Genomic DNA, 26,488 nt, shown 5'->3' with positions numbered 1-26,488 from the left:
TGGCTAGAAGCATTTATGGAAATTCTCTCAGCATTCTATGATGTTTTCCTAAAGCTATTAATTCTAAACTAAGAGAGACATTAGCCTTCCAAAAGAGAATGTCTTTGGAAGCAACCTAAATGTCCATCAACAGAGGAATGGATAAAGAAGATATGGTACATATATACAATGAAATATTACTCAGCCATAAAAAAGAATGAAAGAATGTCATTTGCAGCAACATAGATGGACCTAAAGATTATCATACTAAGTAAATAAGTCAGAAAAAGACAAATATCATATGATATCACTTATATGTGGTATCTAATTTTTAAAAATGATACAAATTAACTTATTTACAAAACAGAAACAGGCTTACAGATATTGAAAACTTATGGTTACCAAAGGGGAAATGTGGGTGGGGAGGGAGGGATAAATCAGGAGAATCAGGAGCTTGGAATGAATATACCATACTACTATATATAAGACAGACAACCAACAAGGACCTACTGTATAGCACAAGGAACTCTACTCAATATTCTGTGATAACCTGTAAGAGAAAAGAATCTAAAAAAGAATGAATATATGTATATGTATAACTGAACCACTTTGCTGTACACCTGAAACTAACACAACACTGTAAATCAACTATACTCTAATAAAATTTAAAAGAAAATAATGTCTTCCCAAGGTGCCACCCAAGAACAATGTTCTAAGTGATCATGGAAACTTCCATGTAATAATCTATTTAGATAATTCTACAGGCTTTTAATGATGTCAAAATCAACAGCTATCAGAATAAATCAAGTTACCAAAAAATCAGAAGCAAAACAGGATTAACACAACTGCAGATAAAAATTACAGGGGGAAAAAAAATTACAGGGAAGAGTCTATATCTCAAAAAGCAAGCTAATATGTAATAAGATGTTAACATCTTAGAGCTATGTAGACAGAACAAGGTAACAACACATCAAGGGGAAGACACCTGTATAAATCCTAAACATTCCGAGGAAATGTCTTTATAACGACAACAAAAAGATGTCACCACTTCTTGCTATTTATAGCAAAACTTTAAGTCACAACTGAGTTTCTCAGTCTGCTGTACTGAATTCAGATACAGAGAGACATGTACTTGCATCTGTAAAACCATCACACTCAAGAGGCATTTTCCCATGATACAACTTTAGGAGAGGTCCCATTATGAAGCACTATCATCACATACTTCCTAAGTGGGTCATATTACCTAGAATACCCTATGAGGACAAACTGTTCTCTATGAAGCAGGAGTGGAGAACAAAAGTATTTTCCTTGGAAACGGAAGGTATCTTCAGGGTAGCAAATATCTCACTATGTGCCTTCCTAAAATATTTTCTATCTTGAAGTGGCAGGTTTCAAAAAAACCCAAAAAACAAAAAAACCCCAACGACTTATTTGACTTGGCATTTAACTTTTTTCTCTTAATCTACCACAATGTGCATAGCCAGCTATAAAAATCAAATAAAAATGTAAATTACTAATTCACTGACCACCTGTTACATGCAAGACACTGGTCAGATATAAAGATGAGAAAGTTACAGTCCCCTTCCACATGATCCAGAAAGGAAAGACATTACAGTATGAGGTAATATGGGTTAAAGTCCATATAAATGACACAAACAGTGAACAGATAGGAATTTAGAAGAGATATTATTTTGGATAAACAGAAAAGACTTCGTGAAAAACATATTTTAGCTACACCTTGAAGGCAGTGTGAAAAAGTTCTTCTTTGGGAATCAGAAAATCTAGATTCTCATCCTGACTTTGTCGTTAGCTTGGTGGAGTATAAAACTTGGAGGAACTTAGTTTTCCTTATCCATTAAATAAGAATACTAGACTAGATGATTTTCTAAGAATCCTTCTAGCTTTATTATCTATGGAAATGTATAGGTAGAAATTACATTTATTGCCTTTCAAAAAAATCTTTAAGTTCACAAGTAATATACTCTTACTAGAGAAATTCTAACAAAATCAACATGATAGTTTCTCCTTGATTCTCACGCCCCTCCCCAGAGGCAACAAGTGTTTCAGTTTGACATGTATCTTTCCAAAACTTTTCCAATGTATTTACACATTTGATTGTGTTATTTTTAACATAAATGAGATCATACTGGTAATACCATTTTTCAATTTGCTTTTTTTCACTTACTATGTCTTTGAAATCTTTCCACATATACACATTGAAATCTATATCATTCTTTTCACCCGATACAATGTACAGATGTATTATTATTTACTTAGCCATACCCCTTTTGATAGGAATTCATGTTATTTCCTCTTTCTTTTTTTTAACATGGAAATAATTTATTGGATATACTTGGGCATTTATTTTTCCATATGACTCTTAGGAACATTTCATTCAAATCTTTTTAAAAAGCTGGCAGTTTAGCAAAAAATATTATAGGACATCTATCAATATATGTTAATTTTAGGAGAATTTATGCTATTACATTAATCAACTGTTTAAATTTTTTAAACATCTTTATTGGAGTATAATTGCTTTACAATGGTGTGTTAGTTTCTGCTTTATAACAAAGTGAATTAGCTATACATATACATATATCCCCATATCCCCTTCCTCTTGAGTCTCCCTCCCACCCTCCCTATCCCACCCCTCTAGGTGGTCACAAAGCAGTGAGCTGATCTCCCTGAGCTATGCAGCTGCTTCCCACTAGCTATCTATTTTACATTTGGTAGTGTATATATGTCCATGCCACTCTCTCACTTCTTTCCAGCTTACCCTTCCCCCTCCCCGTGTCCTCAAGTCCATTCTCTACCTCTGCGTCATTATTCCTGTCCTGTCCCTAGGTTCTTCATAACCATTTTTTTTTTAGATTCCATATATATGTGTTAGCATATGCTATTTGTTTTTCTCTTTCTGACTTACTTCACTCTGTATGACAGACTCTAGGTCCATCCACCTCACTACAAATAACTCAATTTCATTTCTTTTTATGGCTGAGTAATATTCCATTGTATACATGTGCCACATCTTCTTTATCCATTCATCTGTTGATGGACACTTAGGTTGCTTCCATGTCCTGGCTATTCATTGCGGCTCTATTTAGTTCATTGCAGCTCTATTTACAATAGCCATGTTACTTCTAATTTGAGGTTATTATAAACATTTTTGTTATTCTTATTCATCCCTCTCTGTGCATTAGAAGTTTAAAAGGGGAGTGTGGGGGTGGGGGTGGAAGGAAGGAATCTGAGCCAAAAGCATGAAGGTAGAAAATAAAGAGGAAGATGAAGAAGTTCAAACCAGGAGTTCTTACTTTCAGCAAAGGAGGAAACGGGAGTCATAATAATATACCGCAAGTAGCTTTAAGACTAGGAATTGGGAGATATGAGTCCTAGCCCTTGGTTCACAAACTAGATCTGACAGTAAAAAGTGGAATTGGGTATTTCAAATCTCATAATTTTTTTCAGACTAGACGGGATCTTAAAGATCATCACTTATACTTCCAGATTTTAGAGAAACTAAGGTCTTATCTGTAATCTAGAATGTGATTTTGATGACCCCTAGCTTTGAGTTTTTACCCCACACTCTGCTGAAAGGATTTTTTTAGAAGGGTTTGAATAGTCACTGTAATAAATGCTATAGAGACACAATAAGAAGTGAGAATAACCGACCCATAATGTTACATTTAAAGACAGCATAAGTTTCTAGTGGACCCCGTCAGCACAGCTCTGATTTCCAGCAAACTTTACCAACTCTGAAGAGGAAAAAAAATAAACAGTGGAGATGTCCTAAAATTAGGGACGGATTTGGCAGACTATCAAAGCAGTGAGGACATTATTGAAAAGCTACTTCGTCCAAATGGTAAGGAAGAAAGATCCCAATATACCTACCTACTTCCTCTTCGGATGTTTATAGACAAATGTTTTAAATAAGCTAAGCTGCCTTCCCTGGAGTTTTGTGTAACAGCAGTGTGCTTTTTCCTCCTGGTATGGCACCCCTCATCTAATGATCAGTGGGGCCTATTAAAATGACTGATTAGATATAGCAATACAATACAGTTACAACCACAAAACCAGATTTCTGAAGCCTGAGCAAATGTAAACTTAAATTTGTCAGAGAATACAAAATAAAAAAAAAGTGACCAGGATTTAGCACAATAATATTTACAGATTAACTCATTACATTTCCTTAGTGAGTCAATGGTAAGTATTTTTCCAAAAGGGACAAGGTCTTAATATTCATTAGTATTTAAATCTCAGAACTCACATCTATATTTATGTGTATATTCAGCTTTGAGGAATGTGTTTATATTAGTTATAAACGACCCATATGCTTCTTAAGGCAAGTTCTAGTTTTACAGAAATATTTACTATTTATCATTATAAAATAAGTACTTGTTACAAAATAAGCTTTTATTGTAGCTATAGCACCATGTGTTAAAATAATCTATAGATATTTTATAGAGCTCAAGTTTAAATGAGGTGAGGTTCTAAGCTCATTTTTCCAGCTGCTCTTTAATCTTGTGTGTGTGGGGGGGTATTTACATACATACATACATACATATATGCTTTGGAGATAGCAGAATAATACTTAAGTTTTTAATATGCCTATAATTATTGAACTTAAAAAATTCACAAACTATAAAACTTTTCATGTAGGAAGGGAATCAGAGATCATCTAGGTCCCCTCATTTTTACAGCTAAGGAAAGCAAGACCCCAAGAATTTAGTTAACTTATAATATCCACAACTTAACACTAGTAGAGATGAAAAGAAAAATTATTCTACCAGTAGTAGAGATGAAAAGAAAAATTATTATCTTCTAACTTCTGGTACAATTCTCACATCAATGCATTACATACCCCCAAAGAAGTCAGCTGTGTTGGATTACATGTATCCTTTTTGACAATTTAGCTCCTAAATCACATTTAGTATTAAAATCTACCTTTCTCTATTAGCTTTCCCCAAAATAACAACAAAAAAAGGAAGTCATTCATACTTATTAGTTCACAAAGTTTCAACTTTTCTTGATTTAGAAGATATGAATATAAGCAATATGTCATGTGGTTGTCCTAGGGCTGAATCAATTATTTTCCAAGCAAATTTGCCTTCAAAAGCTGGTTAGTGGGCTTCCCTGATGGTTCAGTGGTTAAGAAGCCTCGCTTCTACTGCAGGAGGCATGGGTTCAATCCCTGGTCGGGGAACTAAGATCCCGCATGCTGCACAGTGCGGCAAAAAAAAAAAAAAAAAAAAGGTTAGCAAGTAACCATATGAGAAAATTCTATTCTTATTACTGAATTCTCCTTTAGAACTGTGGTTTTTCACTCTTAACACCCATGGGACTTGCAACTGGTATTATTCACTAGAATGCACAGAAAAAGATAAGCATGTACAAAATAACTATCCTCTTCTCTGCAACAGCTAAAACATATCAAATGGTCTGAATCTCTTCATTTTTAAAAGTAAATAAATTGAAGATACTAAAACAGTGTCTAATGTAATAAAAAGATGTCTCACTGATGTACCTCTTGGCATGCTTTTTTTTTTTTTTTTTTGCGGTACGTGGGCCTCTCACTGCTGTGGCCTCTCCCATTGCGGAGCACAGGCTCCGGAGGCGCAGGCTTAGTGGCCATGGCTCACGGGCCCAGCCACTCCGCGGCATGTGGGATCTTCCCAGACCGGGGCACGAACCCGTGTCCCCTGCATCGGCAGGCGGATTCTCAACCACTGCGCCACCAGGGAAGCCCTTGGCATGCTTTAACTGCCAAAATTTGTACCAAAATAGAAATTTCTTTACATGAAGAAGATGACAGTTTAAGAAAAACTATTTGAATTGCAGTTGTTATTATTATTAAACCAATATTTATCAGAGCATTTACACTGCATTAATTATTGTATGCAACAAAAGAATTTAGCAAAACAGCACACTGCCTTAAAATCTAGTGAAATTCTGCTGCTGTATAATTATTATGAACATCGGTGTAAAAGGTATACCCAGTTTTATGGATCAAACACATTCCTTAAAGCTGCCATAAAATAAATTCTTGTACACTGCATCATCTAAAATATATCAGGAAAATCTATTACTATTCCTCTTTAAATTACAAATTCATAGTTTGAGAGGAAGTGTTTCCCTAAACAAGTTACAGTTGCCCTGAGATACACACTCTGCAATCACTTGGATAAAAAGCTACTACACCTTCACTATAATACTCACCATGTCAATTATTTAAAGTCTAACTTATTTATTTATAGACATAATTTTAGAATCCGAGTTTCAAGTTATAATATTTCTTGGTTATTTTTAAAACCTAATGATCTCATCTCTTCCCAGGTATCATCTGTAGAATTGATTTAAACTTTATGAATTGGATAACTGAAGTTCTGAGAACACTTAGTTTCTAGAAGGCAGTCCTTGTCTGAGTCAGTCTCTGTCACCTTGCAGCCTGAGTCAGGGAATAGAAAGCTTAGCCTTAATGAGCTATTTCTAACAAAGGTCAATATAGAAACTGTGAATCTGTCTAGACACTGCTGCAATGACTTCACTGTATAGGCTGCATTTTAGATGTATAATTTTATCCTGGCTATGCTTCCTCTACTAACCATAAATTTTACCTCTAAAACCCACCCATTACTTCATCTCTATCTCATATAACATTCAACTATAACTGAATTGAACTCTAACAGGTGCCTATCTCTGCACTTGGACAGCTATTTTTAGTTTGTCTACAGTTTTCAGCATTCCTACCCCTATAAAACTACAGTTAAAATATTCATTTACTTGCATACAACAATAAATGCATCAATTACATGTCTCTGACAAATGATGATGTTACTCTGCATACTGTTTGATAACGTTAACATCTCTATATAGCTGGTTCTATAGTTTCATAAGTCGCCAAATTCTATTAAATATGTGTCCCCTACTTTCCAGTGCATACCTACTTTTTTAGGGTTCTATAGTTACCCTCGATAACTCAGTACTGTAACTGGACTCCTACTGTATAAAAAAGTACAAAGAATAAAATTAACTTCTTCAGGGACTTTTACATGAATTTAAAAAATAAGGGCTAGTTTTCCATCTTTAGACTAAAAAGAGGAAACAGCCATCATTTTTACTTGCCTAATCAGAAAACTAGATCCGTAGCTATTTCCTGCTATCTGGACAATGACGTTTCTCCTTCCCTCCACAGCTATACTTTTTCTTCAAAAAATCCTCCAAAGAACTGTGCTTTAAATATATATATATATATATATATATATATATATATATATATATATTTATTTATTTATTTATTTATTTATTTATTTACTTATTTATGTTTGGCTGCATTGGGTCTTTGTTACTGTGCGCGGGCTTTCTCTAGTTGCGGTGAGCAAGGGCTACTCTTCGTTGCGGTATGTGGGCTTCTCATTGCGGTGGCTTCTCCTTGTTGTGGAGCACCGGCTCTAGGCACATAGGCTTCAGCAGTTGTAGCACTTGGGATCAATAGCTGTGGCTTGCGAGCTCTAGAGCGCAGGCTCAGTAGCTGTGGCACACAGGCTTAGCTGCTGTGTGGCATGTGGGATCTTTCCGGACCAGGGCTTGAACCCGTGTCCCCTGCATTGGCAGGCAGATTCTTAACCACTGCGCCACCAGGGAAGCCCCCCGACAGCTATACTTTTACAATTTTGTTGTTCAAGGTCTGACAAATACAATCAAGTTATATTTTAGTATACCTTAAGAGAAACTGATACAATTACTATATTCTTTCAATATATGGTCTTAATTTTGTTAAATTTCATTGTTAATTAGAGGCTCTGAAAAATCTTTAAATATTCCCGTTTTATATGCTACAGAACTCAATCTTTCCTCATTATCAAGTACTTGAACCACATTAGGTAGTAACACCATATAATATATTGGAAATTTATCTGTGGTTAATTACACATCTTAAGCAGTTGTAAAGTGTTGAGTCATTTGTGCAATGCCATCAGACAATGATGAAATCAGCACTTTTTAAGTGCCAAACTGTGAGGTCAGTAGACTTTTTCAGACCTTTTCCCCAGCCAATGGTGACTGGTATGATGAAAGGATGATCACAAAGTTGGTAAGCAATTAGCCATTTTAGTGAGTGGTGAAGTGGTATCTCAATAGTTTTGATTTGCATTTCCCTAATGATTATGATGTTGAGCATCTTTTCATGTGCTTATTGACCCTTTGTATATCTGTTCAAATCCTTTGCCCATTTTTATATTGGGTTGTCTTTTTATTGTTTAGTTGTAAGAGTTTTTCATATATTCTGGATACAAGTCTCTTAACAGATACATGTTTTGCAAGTATTTTCTCCCATTCTGTAATTTGTCTTTACTTTCTTGATGGTGTCTTTTGAAGCACAAATGTTTTAAATTTCGATAAAGTCCTATGTATCTATTTTTTCTTGTGTTGCTTGTGCTGCTGGTGTCTTATGTAAGAAACCATTGCCTAGGCCAAAGTCACAAATATTTACTCTCAGGTTTTCTTCTAAGAATTTTATAACAGTTTTATACCTTAAATTCAGGTCTGTGATTCATTTTGAGTTCATCTGTGTATATGGTGTGAGATAGGGATCTAACTTCATTATTTTGCATATAGATATCCAGTTGTATCAGCACCATTTGTTGAAAAGACATTGAATTGTCTTGGCATCCCTGTCGAAAACTAATTTACCATAAATATGAGGGATTGTTTCTGGAATCTATTCCATCGATCTATAAGTCTGTTAAGTATAAGAATACTTAGATCAATACCACACTGTCTTGGTTACATAGCTTTGTGGTAAGTTTTGAAATTGGGAAGTATGAATCTTCCAACTTTGTTCTTTTCAAGATTGCTTTGGCCACTCTGGGTATTATGCATTCCCATATGAACTTCAGGATTAGTTGTAAATCCCCGCTAAAAAAAGAAGCTGGGATTTTGACAGTGCTTGCATTGAATCTGCAGATCAATATGGGGAGTACTACAGTATTAAGTCTTCCAATCCATAAACACAGGATCTCTAGCCAGCTAAGGTCTTCTTTAATTTCTTTAAACAGTGTTTTGTACTTTTCAGTGTACAAATCTTTCACCTCCCTTAAGTTTATTCCTAAGTATTTGATTTTTTTAGATGCTATTGTTAATAGAATTGTTTTCTTAAACTCATTTTCAGATTGTTCACTGCTTATCTATAGAAACAGAACTGGTTTTTGTGTGTCAATCCTCAACCCTGCAACTTTGCTAAATTTTTTAATGAACTCTAGTTATTTTATGTGTATTCCTTAGGATTTTCTATACATAAGACAAGACTATGATATCTGCAAGTAGAAATGGTTTTACTTCTTCCTTTCCAATCTGAATGCCTTTTATTTCTTTCTCTCACCTAAATGTCTTGGCTAGAACCTCCAGTACAATGTTGAGTAGAAGGCATGAGAGCAGACATATTTGTCTTACTCCTGATCTTAGGGGAAAGAATTTAGTCTTTTACCATTAAGTACAATGTTAGCTGTGGGTTTTTCATAAATGACCTTTTTATCAGTCTAAGGAAGTTACTATAAGGTATTTTCATAATGAAATTTATATCTTAGTAATAAACCAAGGCTAAGAAAAACTTTCAACTGAACTTTCCAGAATTACTGGACCCAATCTAAAACTACAGGCTTTTGATCCAGCTGCAGTTATATATTTCAAACCTACAATAAAGGTATAGTTTCCTTAACTACATAAATTTTTTTAAAAAATTAATTAATGTATTTATTTTTGGCTGCGTTGGGCCTTCATTGCTGTGCATGGGCTTTCTCTAGTTGTGGTGAGTGGGGACTACTCTTTGTTGCGGTGCGTGGGCTTCTCACTGCAGTGGCTTCTCTTGTGTTGTGGAGCATGGACTCTAGGCATGCGTAGTTGTGGCACGCAAGCTCAGTAGTTGTGGCTTGCGAGCTCTAGAGTTCAGGCTCAGTAGTTGTGGCACACGGGCTTAGTTGCTCCACGGCATGTGGGATCTTTCCGGACCAGGGCTCGAACCCGTGTCCTGCGTGCATTGGCAGGCAGATTCTTAACCACTGCGCCACCAGGGAAGTCCCACATAACCTGTTTTTAATGCAAGCAAATATCCTTCAATATTAGTTGAGATAAGAGTTTTAATGAAAGTTCTACCAAACCAATCTTGCAAGCTGTTTTTCCTCCTAACAAATGTATTTTTTCTAGAATGTGTACACTGTACATAAAAGCATATGTTCTTTTTAAACAAGTGTCATTAAAGCACCCAAAATACGCAGCTAAAACCATTTAAGATATGCTCTTCCTGCCAAGGAACCCTAAATAGTCAGGTGATACACTAAGAAACAATTGCCTAACCCACGGTCAAAGATTTACTCTTATGTCTTGTTCTAAGATAATGTAGACCAAAACAATCACTCTGTCAAAATGTCCATGTCAAATGAGGACATGTATATAGTCTAAAAAAAACCTGTATTCATTATCATGTCCAAACCACTGAGATAAACATAATACACCAAAAATTCTAACACAAAAAAGTTGAAATTATTTATGATATTCTAGTCTCCAACTATATATAAATCTTTACCTCAAAAAATGCTTAGCCATTTTCAAGTCATGGAATGAGAAAAGAGTAAAGACCTCACAAGTGCAGCATAAACTCCGTCAGGTAAACTGCTCCCCTTTAAAAAATTACCTGTCTTTTTTTTAGTGTGCTATGTGATATCTTAATGAACTGAAAGAACCAATTAGCTTCTAAAAAAAAAGTTACCGATTCTCTTCTTATGAGCAGGATAAAGTTCTGCATCGTAAAAATCCCTTATATATTGCCAGTTATCAAGTTTTTTCCATATAATTTATTAACATTTTAAGAATTCATTAAGTTTTCCATTTACCTCCTATGAAATTGTTTTATTATAATAATATGTCTTCTGAGCTCTCAAGAGTATTTTATATATTTGTCATTTTTCACTTAAGTCATTATAATTCAATAAGTAACATATTGATTATAGATATGCTCAATAGTACATTTAATCATTTTTTCATTCAGTGAACATTTAATGAATGACTGCTACCTGCTAAGGGTAAATAAGACAAAGTCTCTGCCTTCCTGAAACTTATATTCTAGTAAAAGAAGTCAAATAACTCAAACAAATAAACAATTCATAGAGATAAATGTTAAGGTGACAGAAAAGGCAATGGGATAGAAAGTGACTGGGGGGCAAATACTGTTCTCTAAGGAGATGACCTGAAAACTGAGAACTAAATAATGATGAAAGACTAGAGCAAGGGCTTTCCAAGCAGAAGAAACAGCATGTACAAAAGCCCTAAGATGGAAATAAACATGGTGTGTTTGAGAAAAAGAAAGAAAACAGTGCCAGCTGGACTATAGGAGATGAGGGATAGAGTGGTAGGACTTCGTTGGCCATAGATTTTATCTAGTTGCAATAGGAAGCCAGTGGAGGACTGTAAACAGAAATGGCATGACGTGATATATCCTTTAAGAAGATTACTCTTGCTGCTATGTAAAGAATGAAACGTAAGAAGGAATGAATAGTAGCAGTTAATGGAAAATAATATTCTTTCTTTACACTGTTTCTTAGTCTGCTCTGTCCCTTTCTATTCCTAATTCCATCAACTGAATGCTGGTTCTTATATCCTTCTCCTACCTGGGCTACTTCAGAATATCCAAACCAGTCTCCCTGATTTCACAGCTAGAGTATGTGTGCATATAGGCGCATGTCTGTGCGTGCGTGTGTGCGTTTGTATGTGTATGTTTTGATCAACAGTCTCAAAAACTCACTACTACCAACAAAATAAAATCCAAATTCCTTGACATTCAATAACACTGCAGTCTAATATCAAACCACCTTTCTGGCCTAATTTCCCAACACCAATTTGATAGACTCTACTCTTCCACTATATATGGGCTACTCACTCTTTCCTGGACAGAGCTTATGATGCCACCTTCCTGCTTCCATGGCTCTGACCCCTTTCCTTATTCTTTCCTTAGATTCAAAGTCTCTTGCTTCCTCATGGCTCAGGATACATTCTCCTTGACTATCCAGGCATTAGCTGTTTGACTATGACCACAGCATTTTTACATCACGAGCCAGTATATACAAGTTTCACAATTCTACATTTAACTTTACTTCAAGCAACGCACTTTGGTATCTTCTATTCTATTCTACTTCTTTTTCAAATGACTCACTAAAATGACTGCATAGACTACTTAATGGGCTTCAAACTTCAGGTTGAAAAACAATTTTAATGCATCCTTCTAGACATTAATTGTTAACATATCATACATATCCTGGTATTGAAAGAGGCAACTTATAACTACCAAACTACAATGGCCTTAACCTTAAGGATAGGACAGGGTATCTTATACTTCATTTTATGTACCATGATGCCAAACACAGTATTTATTAATCCTTACTGAAGAGAAAGACTGATATTACACATAGCTATCATATTTATTATCAGATACGATGATTGACTGTTTTGTGTTCCCATCAACTTGTTTCAAACTGTAGTTATGATGGTCAAAATGGCTAGTTTTTGTTTTTTTTTTTTACGGTACGTGGCCCTCTCACTGTTGTGGCCTCTCCCGTTGCGGAGCACAGGCTCCGGACGCGCAGGCTCAGCAGCCATGGCTCACGGGCCCAGCCGCTCTACGGCATGTGGGATCTTCCCGGCCCGGGGCATGAACCCCCGTCCCCTGCATCGGCAGGCGGCCTCTCAACCACTGCGCCACTAGGGAAGCCCAAAATGACTAGTTTTTAATAACACTTTGATCTATACTTTCTGCCTTCCTACCTTACAGGATTAAACAATGGTTTTGCATAGTGGGAGGACACAGTAAGTACTCAATAAATGCTCATTTTCACCATTCCTTCAGAGGTATAAGAAAATCTCTATATGGAGGACACCGATTACCATTCACTGGGCATGTTCTCTTTTATCACAAATACTCGGGGTACTTCTGCTCTGCCTAGGAAGGCATTGTAAGTCCAGTGTCCTCATATGGTCCTTTTAGCTTTGCCAAAGTGGGGATACGAGTAAGCCTTTTGTTTCAATGGAATGACAACTATTAAGGTTAAAGGGCCTCTCCTGCTGTCAGCACTAAGGTTCTTGATCATTAAAGTCCTATTAAAGTTGTTGACTCTTTCAAAAACATCTTCAGTAATCTGAATTAAGAAAATGAAAAAGCAATGAAGTGATCTAAAATCTGTACTGAATGGTTTCTTCTCTGGCAAACGACCCAACTTATAAGATAAGCCAATGGGGCGATGTAAATTCTTGATTTTCAAATCTCAAAGACTCAAAAATAAAATTAATTTTACCATGAGATGATTCACATAGGCTCCTGAGGAATGCAGAACAGCTAAAGGTATTCTACTTCCCTTTACTTCTACCTCCTGAGCCTGTTACGACCTCTTGTAGGTCTAGAGGGACTGGGTGAATACACAGGTAACAAATGTTCTGTACCACCTAGCCCAGGCTCAGTGTAACCATCAAGGTTTTAGGCAGAAAAAAACAGAAACCCAGAACCTATCCAAGAAATAATCTGAATTTCCTTATCAGGTCTGAAACTACCTAAAAGCTCCCTAATGGGCTATAGGCATCTTGGGGTAATTGTGGGCCAGAGCAAACTACTCTGTGCTCGCCAGACCCTCTGAAATCTGGGAGTACGAACCTCAACATTTGTTGGCTATTGTCTCCTCAAGGCCAGACCCAGGGCTTCAACAATCTTAGGGCTCTGTTTAAGATAGCCATCTGGGGACTTCTCTGGTGGCACAGTGGTTAAGAATCTGCCTGCCAATGCAGGGGACACGGGTTTGAGCCCTGGTCCAGGAAGATTTCACATGCCACAAGCAACTGGGCCTGTGTGCCACAACTACTGAGCCTGCGCTCTAGAGCCCACGAGCCACAACTACTGAGCACGAGAGCGACAACTACTGAAGTACCACTACTGAAGCCACAACTACTGAAGTACCACAACTACCGTGTGCCTAGAGGCTGTGCTCCGCAACAAAGAGAAGCCACCACAATGAAAAGCCCGCGCACCGCAATGAACAGTAGCCCCTGCTCGCTGCAACTAGAGAAAGCCCGCAAGCAGCAACAAAGACCCACCTCAGCCAAAAGTAAATAGATAAATTTTAAAAAAATGATAGCCATCTGGAATTACTCTGTCTTTCACTAACAATTTAAAATCATCTACTCTAATTCTCACTGCATTGCCCCAGTAAAAAAAACCCACTAACTTGGAGTAGCTTTATATGCAAGATTTTAGAACTAAGCTTTTTAAAAAAACTTTTGATATGAACATATTGTATGTAGAGCAGCAAAAATTCAAAAATATGACTTGCTTCAGGGATATGTTTTCAGAATGAAAACAAAATCAAATCACTCTTTTGACAGTGAATTACTTTCCTCATATAAGCTCACACTCAAAAGCAAATGAAAGGTAAAGCCAAAATTCTATTTATTTTAAAGGATGCCAAATCTACGTAAACTTTTTATTTAATATGTCAAATAAAAACAGTGCCTTAGAAAAAAGGATCATTAAATAGAACTGGGTGGGGGCCTAAAAAGTGTAATAGCAATACAGGCTTAAATGTTAAAAATATTCTTGTGCTGCTTTCCTGCTCTTTGGCTAAAACATCCCCCCACCCCTCCCTTTAAATCATCCTGTGTCTACCAATATTTGTTTTCTTGTTAGATCCACTTTTCAGAAGTGGAGTATAGGTTATTCAATTGGATTCTTCCTTTAACACTCATCCTCTGACACATTCCACTAAATTAGAGATTTATATTGATAAATATCCCTTTTAAAAACAAATATATCTTGGAAAGGTTAATTCTATATTACCTTTCAACCTCAAAGAAGAGAGGGAGGGAGGACGAAAGAACAGGAGGGAAGACAGGAGAGAGGAGAAGACATAATTTGAGAAATAAAGACATCTAGGACTATCAGAAGAGGACAGAAAAGGATAAGTGAACCATGCCTTAAGAGAGGTAGGGTAGGAAACCAGCCAGAAAGTCTTAGACCTAAGTAAATAAAATGGGAACAAAAAGCCTTCACTGGAGAGAGCAGAGATCAGGTACAGTCCAGGTGATAAAAGCCACACATGCTACTCCAGTGCTACAGACAAATATGAGATTAAACAATTTACAGGGCATATCAAAGTAATACTATGGGTGATAAGGTTATCAATAAGTCAGAATTGATATACAGAATGCATTGAATGAAGTTTACTCAAAGGTTTTAAAAGCTCAATTCCAAATACTTTACTAAACAGTCTCTTTACTCTCGTGTTAAACAAAGGTTTTTGCTAGATTTCCAGTGAGGGTCTCTCAAGGGCCACATTCATGTGGGTGAAATAATTATAAAAGCCACATGTTTACCAGTATTTAAAACATATGGCCCCAAAATACACTCTGTGCTCTAAAGGTCAAGAGAAGGTTTTATTTTTAGTATCTTCAAAGCTGTTATTTCTTAGTCCTTTTGCCATGTTTAAACTAGCCAGATACTTCCTTTAATATACTAGAAATATAAGACAGAAAAGACTCTTTAAAACATTTCCTGCCAAACTGCTTTGCCTCAAACTAGCAAAACATTTTTGACTAGACCACTGAACTTTGCTCCAGTTTTATCCTTCATTCAGTATTAAAGCTACCATCTACTATACATGCATCAAATGCTAGACACCAAGAATACAAAACTGAACAAAACAGAATCCCTACCTTTGAGGTAGTCATAGTCATTTGGCAGAAAGAGACATATAAACAGATAATTATAAGACTACCTGATTAAGTTTTACAGTAGGAGATATGAACAGAGCATTGTGCAAATAAAGTGGTAAAAGCCACTAAGTCAGCCTGGAGGAAAATGCTAAGCCTCTTCAAGAGGATTTGACATTTAAATTCATCTGCAGTGAGGCAGTTAGGTTAGTCAATATGTAAGGGCCCTGCTATTTAAAAAAGGGCAGGACAAAAAGTTGAAGGTCATAGAGATCTTGTATGTCAAAAATGGGTGGTACACCCAGCTATTCTACTTCTGGGTATTTATCCAAAGAACAGGAAAACAGTGATTTGAAAAGATATATGCACCCCTATGTTCACTGCACCATTATCTACAGTAGTAAAGATATGGAAATAACCTAAGTGTCTATCAATGGATTGATGGATGATGTGGCATGTGTATGTATGTGTGTATACACACACACACACACACACACATACATGCACACGAGGGAATCCTACTCAGCCATAAAAAAGAATGAAATTCTGCCATTTGTGACAACATGAATGGACCTTGAAGGTATATGCTAAGTGAAATAAGCCACACAGAGAAAGACAAATACCTATGATTTTACTTGTCCGTGGAATCTAAAAAAACAAAACAAAACAAAACAAACAAACCTATAGATACAGAGAACAGATTACCGGTTACCAGAGGGGAAGGGGGTTGTGGGGCAGGGTGCAATGGATGAAGGGGGTCAACTGTATGGTGATCACTTTTTAGTGCATACAGATGTCAAATTACAGTGCTGTACATCTGAAACTTATATAATTTAAAAAACAGCTAATATAAACAATTCCAGTTTGTTGCTTATTACTTTAACCTCCGTACCAAAAAGAGAATATTTAGTCATTCAATCCTCATCTTCTCCCCCAAACTTGTCCTCTTCCTATATTCCTTTTTTTAGTAAATGATAATATAATCTAAAACTTAACCTTCCATAGCCAACTAATCACCAATTTCTATTGATTATATTCCATACTATTTCTTTATTCTGTCTACTTCTATCTCCAATGGCTACCATCATCTCTTACCTTGGAGGCTTCCAATGGCCTCCAAAGAGTTTTCTTGTCTCTGAGATCCCTTCTGCCAATCAGCCAATTCTTTATACTGTAGCCAAAGTGATCTTTCCAAAACCCAAATATGATCATATGACAACCCACTTTAAAATCATTCAGCTGCTTACTGCTCTCAGAAAAAGTCCAAACTCTTCAGCATAATTGTCAACATCTGGCCTGGCTTGCCTCATGCTACCATCTTTTATACTCATACTGAACCTCTTGCAGTCTCCTCAACAAACAGTGCTCACTATCCTCTGGAAAGCCTTCTAAGACTCCCTCAAGAGAGAATCAGGTGACCTTCAAAATTGATCTTTCAGCATCCTCTGCTTCTCCATCATCATATTTACCACACTATACAGTATCATCATACTTACCACACTATACAGTATTTTAATTACTTATCTTTCTCTCCCAGGAAGCTATAAATTCCTTAAGGTCAGAAACTGCCTTACACATTCTTGTATTTACTATGTAAAGCATTACGCCTGCCTGGCACTGACATATAGATGGTGCAAGATAAAGATTTGTTGAATGCATGAATGAATGAATGAATGAACTGCAAAGAAAGACAAATTCAATATCCTACAATTTGCCATAATAGTTATTAGCTACATTACAGAAACCTAATCCTTTAGCAAGACCATATTTAAGCCATGAGCCTATCACAATTAACCCGTTGAGACAGAAATAAAGAACGCTCAACATAAACTCAAAATTCAAATAAACTTAGAGCATATTTATGTCTTCCAGTTTAGATAGCGTAAGCGGACTACTTTTTGGAGAGAATACACATATATCAGAACCATGATATGTTACACATGTAAAAAAGTTATAACTACATATGCAATATATTTTCACAGGTCAAATGTTGAGTTTGCTTTTTAACATATATGAAAGCTGCACCTCATCACTGACTCACCGATTCTTTTCCAGCTCATTGTGTGTAGACCTAAAAGGGAAAAAAAAAGGGGGAAAAAAAGAGTATTAGCCATGTTTTGTTGCTGAGGCTATAGAAAGGGGGATTAGTTTAGGTACTGCTAAATAAATTCACCCAGTTAATTTATTTAACAATGCAATACATGGTCAGACTTCTATCTATCTCACTCATCAAGAAGAAATAGTCTATGTTCATTAAGACTGTTCATTCAGGTATACTGTTTTCAGTTAACAACTCTAAATATTTTGAAATTAGGATCTCATTGTCATTTTTGATAAAATTGATACTAGCAAGTATTCTCTGGCCTACTTCTAGGGTCCTACGTTTTACTGATTTGTAGACATCATATTAGAAATTTTAATTCAAACATAATCCCATTTTTTTTGTTTTAAAAAAAGGTATATGTACTTCCATGTCCTCTTCTATCTCCACTTACCTACTCCTAAACATAGGGAGAGAAAAAGTTTTGGCCACCACAGAAGCTGAAACAGGCTAGTCTTATTGCTAAGTGATACAGACAAATTCAAGCCTTCTTTCCTTGAATGTGAAACATAAACCAAAAAAAGTTATACAAGGGAAAAAAATAACATGAACAGAAGAAAATATATTAATAAAATAAAAAACACATGTTTAAAAGACTGGGAGGATACACCTCAAAATGCTAACAAAGTCTTCTGTTTGTGACTTTTTTCATTTTACTTATTAGTATTTGTTACAATAATATTTACCATCTATTGAACAAGCTGAGTGTCTGCTAAACAGTTAACATACATTACCTCATTTTATCCTCCAAACAACCCTCATTTTATAAACAAGAATACTGAGGCTCAGAAAGGTAGAGAGACATGCCCTTGTCCCAAGAGTATAAGTTGCAGCCATGAGTTAAGCCCACGTCTTTGTTACTCCAAACCCCAAGTTCTTAACCACTCAGTGACAAGCAATACTGAAGAGAGGTTAAGGGCACAGACTCTAAGGCCTGACTGACTGGGTTCAAATATTGTGTGGCCTTTTAAAAGTCCCTTCATTTCTCTGTGTTCAGTTTTCTCATCTACGAAATAGGAAAAATAACAGTACTTGCCTCATATGATTGTTATAAGGAATAAACAAATTTATGTTGAACATCAAAATATAACAAACTCTACCTAAAGTTAGCTACTATTAGAATTATGTTATACTCAGTTCTCTTGAATAAATGTATTATTTTTACAATAGTTTGGCATTAACAATAATGGAATTTTATAAAGGAAAATTTAAGTTCCTGTCATCAGAACTGAAACTTTAAGCATTTAATATATTCTGGTTAATGTCAAAAGCCTTCAGATTATTATATTACTGATTACTTTAATCTGATTTATTATTTTAATGGATATTTAATAATCAAATTTCTAAATTTTAACAATATTTTTGTCAGTCTCATAATTTGTGGAAATTTTACCCACTGTCTTAGTTCAAGAGCCAAAAGCCTTCTTTGAATTACTGTCTACTGTCCACCTTTTGCTTTCTTAGCAGTTTCATAAGGTCCAAGTGACACAGGATGAAAAAGACTGATGTTCATTTTTTCTTAAACAGCTTTAATGGAGTATAATTGCTTTACAATGGTGTGTTAGTTTCTGCTTTATAAAAAAGCAAATCAGCTCTACATATACATATATCCCCATATCTCCTCCCTCTTGCGTCTCCCTCCCACCCTCCCTATCCCACCCCTCTAGGTGGTCACAAAGCACCGAGCTGATCTCCCTGAGCTATGTGGCTGCTTCCCACTAGCTATCTATTTTACATTTGGTAGTGTATATATGTCCACGCCACTCTCTCACTTTGTCCCAGCTTCCCCTTCCCCCTCCGCGTGTCCTCAAGTCCATTCTCTACGTCTGCATCTTCATTCCTGTCCTGCCCCTAGGTTCTTCAGAACCATTTTTTTTTTAGATTCCTAATATATGTGTTAGCATACGGTATTTGTTTTCCTCTTTCTGACTTACTTCACTCTATATGACAGACTCTAGTTCCATCCACTTCACTACAAATAACTCAATTTCGTTTCTTTTTATGGCTGAGTAATATTCCATTGTATATATATATACTACATATTCTTTATCCATTCACCTGTCGATGGACACTTAGGTTGCTTCCATGTCCTGGCTATTGTAAATAGAGCTGCAATGAACACTGTGGTATATGACTCTTTTTGAATTGTGGTTTTCTCAGGGTATATGCCCAGTAGTGGGATTACTGGGTTGTATGGTAGTTCTATTTTTAGTTTTTTAAGGAGCCTCCATACTCTTCTCCATAGTGGCTGTATCAATTTACATTCCCACCAACAGTGCAAGAGGGTTCCCTTTTCTCCACACCCTCTCCAGCATTTTCTGTTTGTAGATTTTTTTCTTTTTTTGCGGTACGCGGGCCTCTCACCGTTGTGGCCTCTCCCATTGCGGAGCACAGGCTCCGGACACGCAGGCCCAGCAGCCACGGCTCACGGGCCCAGCCGCTCCGCGGCATGTGGGATCCTCCCGGACCGGGGCATGAACCCGTGTCCCCTGCATCGGCAGGCGGACCCTCAACCACTGCGCCACCAGGGAAGCCCCTGTTTGTAGATATTTTGATGATGGCCATCCTGACTGGTGTGAGGTGATACCTCATTGCAGTTTGATGTTCATTTTCAAGAGATTATCTTAATAAGAGAACATCTCTCTCTCTCTCTCGAGATGTAAAAAAAAATCTCAGGATGCTTTAAGAGTTCAGACAAACTAATGGCAAGGATATGTATGACTCAGATGGGAGAAACAATAAAAACACAGCACTTTTAGTAGAACACAGACTCAGACTTCAAAACTCAATAAATTACAACCAAATCTCTACCACATATAAGTATTTATAAAAAGGTTTAAGTTCTTTGTTGTTTGAATGAAATGTCAAAGTAAATCAATAAGTTAGAAGAGGGAAAAGGTGTATTTGAAAGAGATTTAAAGCAAAAAAATATTGTCCAAAATTTGAACGTGTAATCAATAATAAAATATCCCACCCACCCCCTCTTAGTAAGTTTTGGTTTAATTGCCTTAATCTGAGAAGAAAACTCAGAACAAGTAAAACAAAAACAATGAAATACTATACTAAGGGAACTTCCCTGGTGGCGCACTGGTTAAGAATCTGCCTACGAATGCAGGGGACATGGGTTCGAGCCCTGGTCCAGGAAGATCCCACATGCCTTGGAGTAACTAAGCCCATGTGCCACAACTACTGAGCCTGTGCTCTAGAGCCCATGAGCCACAACTACTGAGCCCGAGTGCCACAACTACTGAAGCCCGTGTGCCTAGAGCTCATGCTCCACAAGAGAAGCCACTGCAATGAGAAGCCCGCACACTGCAACGAAGAGTAGCCCCCCCTTCGCCGCAACTAGAGAAAGCCCAACGAAGACCCAACGCAGCCAAAAAATTAAAAAATTAATTAATTAATTTAAAAGAGAGAGAGAAGCAGAGAAAAAAAAAGAAATACTACAGTAAGTAATAAATGGGAATAATCTATTTAGAGAGACGAAGACTATGCACCATATACTTATTTCAAACAGTTTGGCATTCCACATATGGCATTAAATGCAAAAGATATATATCCGGACTTCCCTGGTGGCGCAGTGGTTGGCAGTCCGCCTGCCGATGCAGAGGACGCAGGTTCATGCCCCAGTTCAGGAGGATCCCACGCGCGGCGGAGCGGCTGGGCCCGTGAGCCATCGCCGCTGAGCCTGTGCGTCCGGAGCCTGTGTTCCGCAACGGGAGAGGCCACAGCAGTGGGAGGCCCGCGTACCGCAAAAAAAAAAAAAAAAGATATATATCCAAAGATAACCAATTGCTGAATTCCAGCATTATATTGAGCCTACTATCAAAGCTAACACCAAAAGAACATAATCTGAACCACTGCTGTGAACAAAATTAAAACAGCAGGTTCTTCCCACCTCTCTCAGATTTTTCTTTATTATCTTCTTAAAAAAAATAAAATGATAGCTAAGTATATGAACTTTTCCACCAAACCAGAAAATGTATGCCATGTCTAGTTATACCACTAGTAAAATTTAACAAGATTTCCAAATACCAAGAAGCAAAAATGATCACATATGTACTAATCTTTATCATATTGCCATATTCTTCCAATTTTTAAAAAAATGCATCAGTAGCGTTTACTCCTATTTTGATGACTTTTTTGCCTCTAATATCAAGTCAACAAATACTGCATATCTTCAATGTTCAAAATTGTCTTAAGCTGCAAGGAATCAGAGACAGTCTCTAGCTGGTAGATTAAGACATTTACAGGAATAATTATAACTCAAGGCAAAACAAATATATTAAGAAAGGTACAAAGTGTTGTGGGAGTTTAAAGGATGCAGAGTTTACTTACAAATGGGGCTATCAGAAAATGGGGCTTTAGAAAAGGGGACATTTGGTCTGCGGCTTACATGATGAGTACATTTGCTACTACTAGAAACCAGACCTAGTAGGGAGAAGACATTCCAAGTGGAAAGGATATAGCACAAGCAAACAAGCAGAGTTGTGAAGTCCAAATCAAAGCCAGAGAACAAAAATGGAAAAAAGCCCTGAGTTTAAATATTAGCCCTATCACTCACATTAGCTGTGGAACTTTGAACAAATTATTTAACCTCTCTAACAGTTTTCTCGTTTGTAAAACTGGAATAATACCACATGCCTTGGCTGGGTTACTGTGAGAATTAGAGAATAATGTAAAAGCATCAGCACCTAGTAAGTATTCAGTAAATGTTAGCCACTGTAAATATTCTTATTATTTTTAACAAGACTGAAAATATACTACCTAAAACAATGTTAAACATATTACATGGGGCAACAAATTGAGAGGTTCTTAGTAACACTTGGAATTAGCCTGGAAACAACCAACCAACCATAATGATTAAAAAAGAAACTGAAGGAAAAGACAGGCCTTTTGATCATTTAGTCGGCTGTGAGGACAGTATAAGATTTAAGGTATGACGTCTAATTATACGTACACGCAGAAAATAACGATCCAAGCAGTGCTGGCAAACAGAGAAGTTGAACGCATCACATCCTAGCACACTCAGAAACAACCTCTTTGCTTCCCTGAGCCTATGTGCCTGACCAAGCCCTTCCAATAATATGCCATTAAAATAACCCATTATGATAAATTCCCTATAAAGCTGAGATGCGCTGAATAATCCATCTGGTTAGCACACTTTTCTTCTCCAAACAAAAATACACCTCTGAGAACAAACACTATGAACTGTCTTCCTTTCAGACACTCTTACTCTGAATGCTTAACAACTTCCAAGGACAGGGATAAAGACATTTCTATCATTTTATCATCAAATCACAGGTAATCTTTTTCGCAAATACTATCCCTTTAAGAGACATGCTAACGTATTCTCTGCTTGAGTGGGAGTCATTATCTCAACCAAATCTGTGATTTTTCACTGACTACAACACTGCTCTAATATGTAAACTTTTAATTCTTTAGGGTGCAGTTTGGTGGCAGTCAATGAAATGAAGCGTAGAATTGAAAGTGCACAAAATTGTACCATTTGGCTCAAGAGTAGTACCACCATGGAAGGAAAATAAAAGCCCCCATTCCCAGAATTAATATTCTCTTCCAACAAAAGAAAAGACTTCTATCTTTGTTGGATTAATGAGCCAACCCCTAATTTGTTAACATTTTCATTTCACTTATTTTCTAATCCTAAAGTGCCTAGTGGATGTTGTCCTCCACACAATGAAAAGAACACATTCTATGACGCTAAATGAATATTTTCTAACTGTATCCTAAAGCTTAAACTTCAGCTTTATTAGAGCAGGGGGTCTCTGAAGTATATACCTAAAGGGGTTGAAAAAGAATTGGTTGAATAGTGAAACTTCTATTTATGTTTATTCTTCTTCTTAAACTTTATTCTATATTTATAAAATATTAGTACAGTGATACATGTATACAATTATCAACACATACAAATATATTAGGTATACAGAATTTTTTTGCTGCTAGTGGTATATAATAAAGTGGTCAATAAAGTTTGAAGAACACTGTAATAAAAGAAAATCATGCTTATTGCCAATATAGTAATTCTTTCAAAGAAGTAGTTTTGTACATTTACTTCTATCACAAGTACATATTTTAAAAAAAAATTAAAGACATTAAAACTTGAATACTGCACACTTTTAGGAAAAATGCCTCATAAGAAATGTACTACTTCTTCCATAACAATAACAAAAAAACCCCACCACAATAACTAAGACCACAAAAAAGCAAATGTCTAAACAGGATGCATAACAATAACTACAATTAATAAGTTTTTCTTAAAACTTACTATCAAAGCTGAATATATGCATACCTTATGATTCAGCATTTCCCCTCAGAGGCATACACCAAACTAATATACATAAATATTCTCACCAAAGGACATACAAGAGAATACACATTCTTTTCATACTAGCCCAAAACTGGAAATTCAAATGTCCATCAATAGTAGGATGGATGAATAAATTGTGGAACATTCATATTGATATAATGTAATACTATAGAGCCCTGAGAATGAACTATTATGCAATAACATGGATGAATTTTCAAAATTTCAACATAGTGCTGAATGAAAAATGGCAGATACAAAAATACACACTGCATAACCCCATTCACATAAAGTTAAAAACTGGCAAAACTAATGGTATCAAAAGAAGACTGTAGTTACCTCAGGTAGGGTTGACAGTGAGTCTATAATATTTTATTTCTTCACCTTTGTGAAAATTCATCGAGCTATACACTTAGGATTTATACACTTTTCTGTATGTACATTTTCAATAAACAAGAAAAAATGAAAAAATTACACATGAATCAAATTCAGTAAAAATCAATTCTTATTTCAAATACAGCAAACACTCTAATTTGTCTCTGGTAAATCTTTTGATATATTACATAAACGTCCCTAAGTTATGCACTTTGTAAAGCATAATTTTCAATAAATTTAAGTACTAAAATCATACAGAGGGCTTCCCTGGTGGCGCAGTGGTTGAGAATCTGCCTGCTAATGCAGGGGACACGGGTTCGAGCCCTGGTCTGGGAAGATCCAACATGCCGCGGAGCAACTAGGCCTGTGAGCCACAACTGCTGAGCCTGCGCGTCTGGAGCCTGTGCTCCGCAACAAGAGAGGCCGCGATAGTGAGAGGCCCGTGCACCGCGATGAAGAGTGGCCACCGCTTGCCACAACTAGAGAAAGCTCTCGCACAGAAACGAAGACCCGACACAGCCAAAAAAAAAAAAAAAAAAAACCATACAGAATAAGTTCTCTAAGCACAATGGAATTAGAAATCAGTAACAATAAGATAACTAGGAAAATAGCAATATTTGGAAAATAAGCGATAAATCAAAGAACAAATGACAGAGAAATCAGAAAATATTCTGAACTGAATAATGAAAACACAACATGTCAAAATTTGTTGGATGTATCTAAAGCAGTACTTAGAAATGTTTAGCTTTAAATTCTTCTATTAGTATAAAAAACAAAGTTAAAAATCTATGGCTTAACTTTCACCTTGAGAAGCTACAAAAAGAAGAGCAAATTAAGCCCAATGAAATAGAAAAGGAAATAAGAAGTCACAGGTTAAAGAACAAATCACAAAGAAAACAAAGTATCTTCAGCTGGATGATAAAGAAATACAACATTTCAAACATGGCATGCAGCTAAAGCAGTGTTTAGAGAAAAATATTTCTAGCTTTAAATCCTTATGTTGGGGTAGGGGGCAGTGATGGAGTCCAAAATCAATGCCTTCCACCTTTAGAAGGTAGAAAAAAAGCAAACTAAACCAAAAGAAGGTGGGCAATGGATCTCAACTGTGTGGGCTATTTTTCCCACCAGAAGATATTTGGCCACATCTGGAGACATTTTTGGTTATCACACCAGGGAGACACTACTGGTGTTTTGTGAGGAGAGGCCAGGGATGCTGCGAAACATCCAATGATGCTCAAAACAGAATTATCTGGCCCAAAATGTCAATAGTGCTGGGGTTGAGAAACTCTGAAGTAGAGGAATAAATAATAAAGCCAAGAACAGGAATAAACAAAATAGAAGACAGGAAACAACAGAGAGTATCAATAAAACCAAAAGTTGACTTAAAAAAAAAACCCAGTAAAATGGATAAACTTTTCTAAAACTGATGCAGAAAAAAGGCAAAAATTACCAACACAAAAAAAATAACTAATATCAGGGACAAAAGAGAGCACATCACTACAGATACTACACACATTAAAAGGATGATAAGAGAATATTATGAACAGCTTTATGCCAATAAATTCAACATGTAGATGAAATGGACAAATTTCTTGAAAGATACAAATTATCAAAACTAACTCAAGAAGAAATAGAGAGTTAGTGTCAGCCTTGCATCTATTACAGAAATTGCATTCATAATCAGAAAACCTGCCCACAAACAGAAGACCTAAATAGACATTTCTCCAAAGAAGATATACAGATTGCCAACAAACACATGAAAGAATGCTCAACATCATTAATCATTAGAGAAATGCAAATCAAAACTACAATGAGATATCATCTCACACCGGTCAGAATGGCAATCATCAAAAAATCTAGAAACAATAAATGCTGGAGAGGGTGTGGAGAAAAAGGAACACTCTTGCACTGTTGGTGGGAATGTAAATTGATACAGCCACTATGGAGAACAGCATGGAGGTTCCTTAAAAAACTAC

General features: G+C 36.3%; 1 protein-coding gene across 3 annotated transcripts in view; it reads right to left on the bottom strand.

Annotated features, from left to right (window-relative positions):
- Positions 1–26,488, bottom strand: part of MXI1 (MAX interactor 1, dimerization protein) — a 99,622-nt gene that overhangs the window by 31,646 nt on the left and 41,488 nt on the right. For 2 of the 3 annotated variants that reach the window (XM_022568802.3, XM_089898160.1), the window contains exon 3: positions 17,753–17,782. The exons of the other annotated variant lie outside the window; for it this stretch is intronic. In XM_022568802.3, coding sequence (XP_022424510.1) covers positions 17,753–17,782 — 30 coding nt within the window. The remainder of the gene's footprint in view (positions 1–17,752; positions 17,783–26,488) is intronic. 3 annotated transcript variants of the gene reach the window in all.

The sequence above is a fragment of the Delphinapterus leucas genome, chromosome 16 (genome assembly GCF_059928025.1).
Source record: "Delphinapterus leucas isolate spDelLeu-1000000601 "Yukka" chromosome 16, BTC_Dleu_Yukka2, whole genome shotgun sequence".
Lineage (NCBI taxonomy): Eukaryota > Metazoa > Chordata > Mammalia > Artiodactyla > Monodontidae > Delphinapterus > Delphinapterus leucas.
This window is presented reverse-complemented; position numbering and strand designations above follow the sequence as displayed.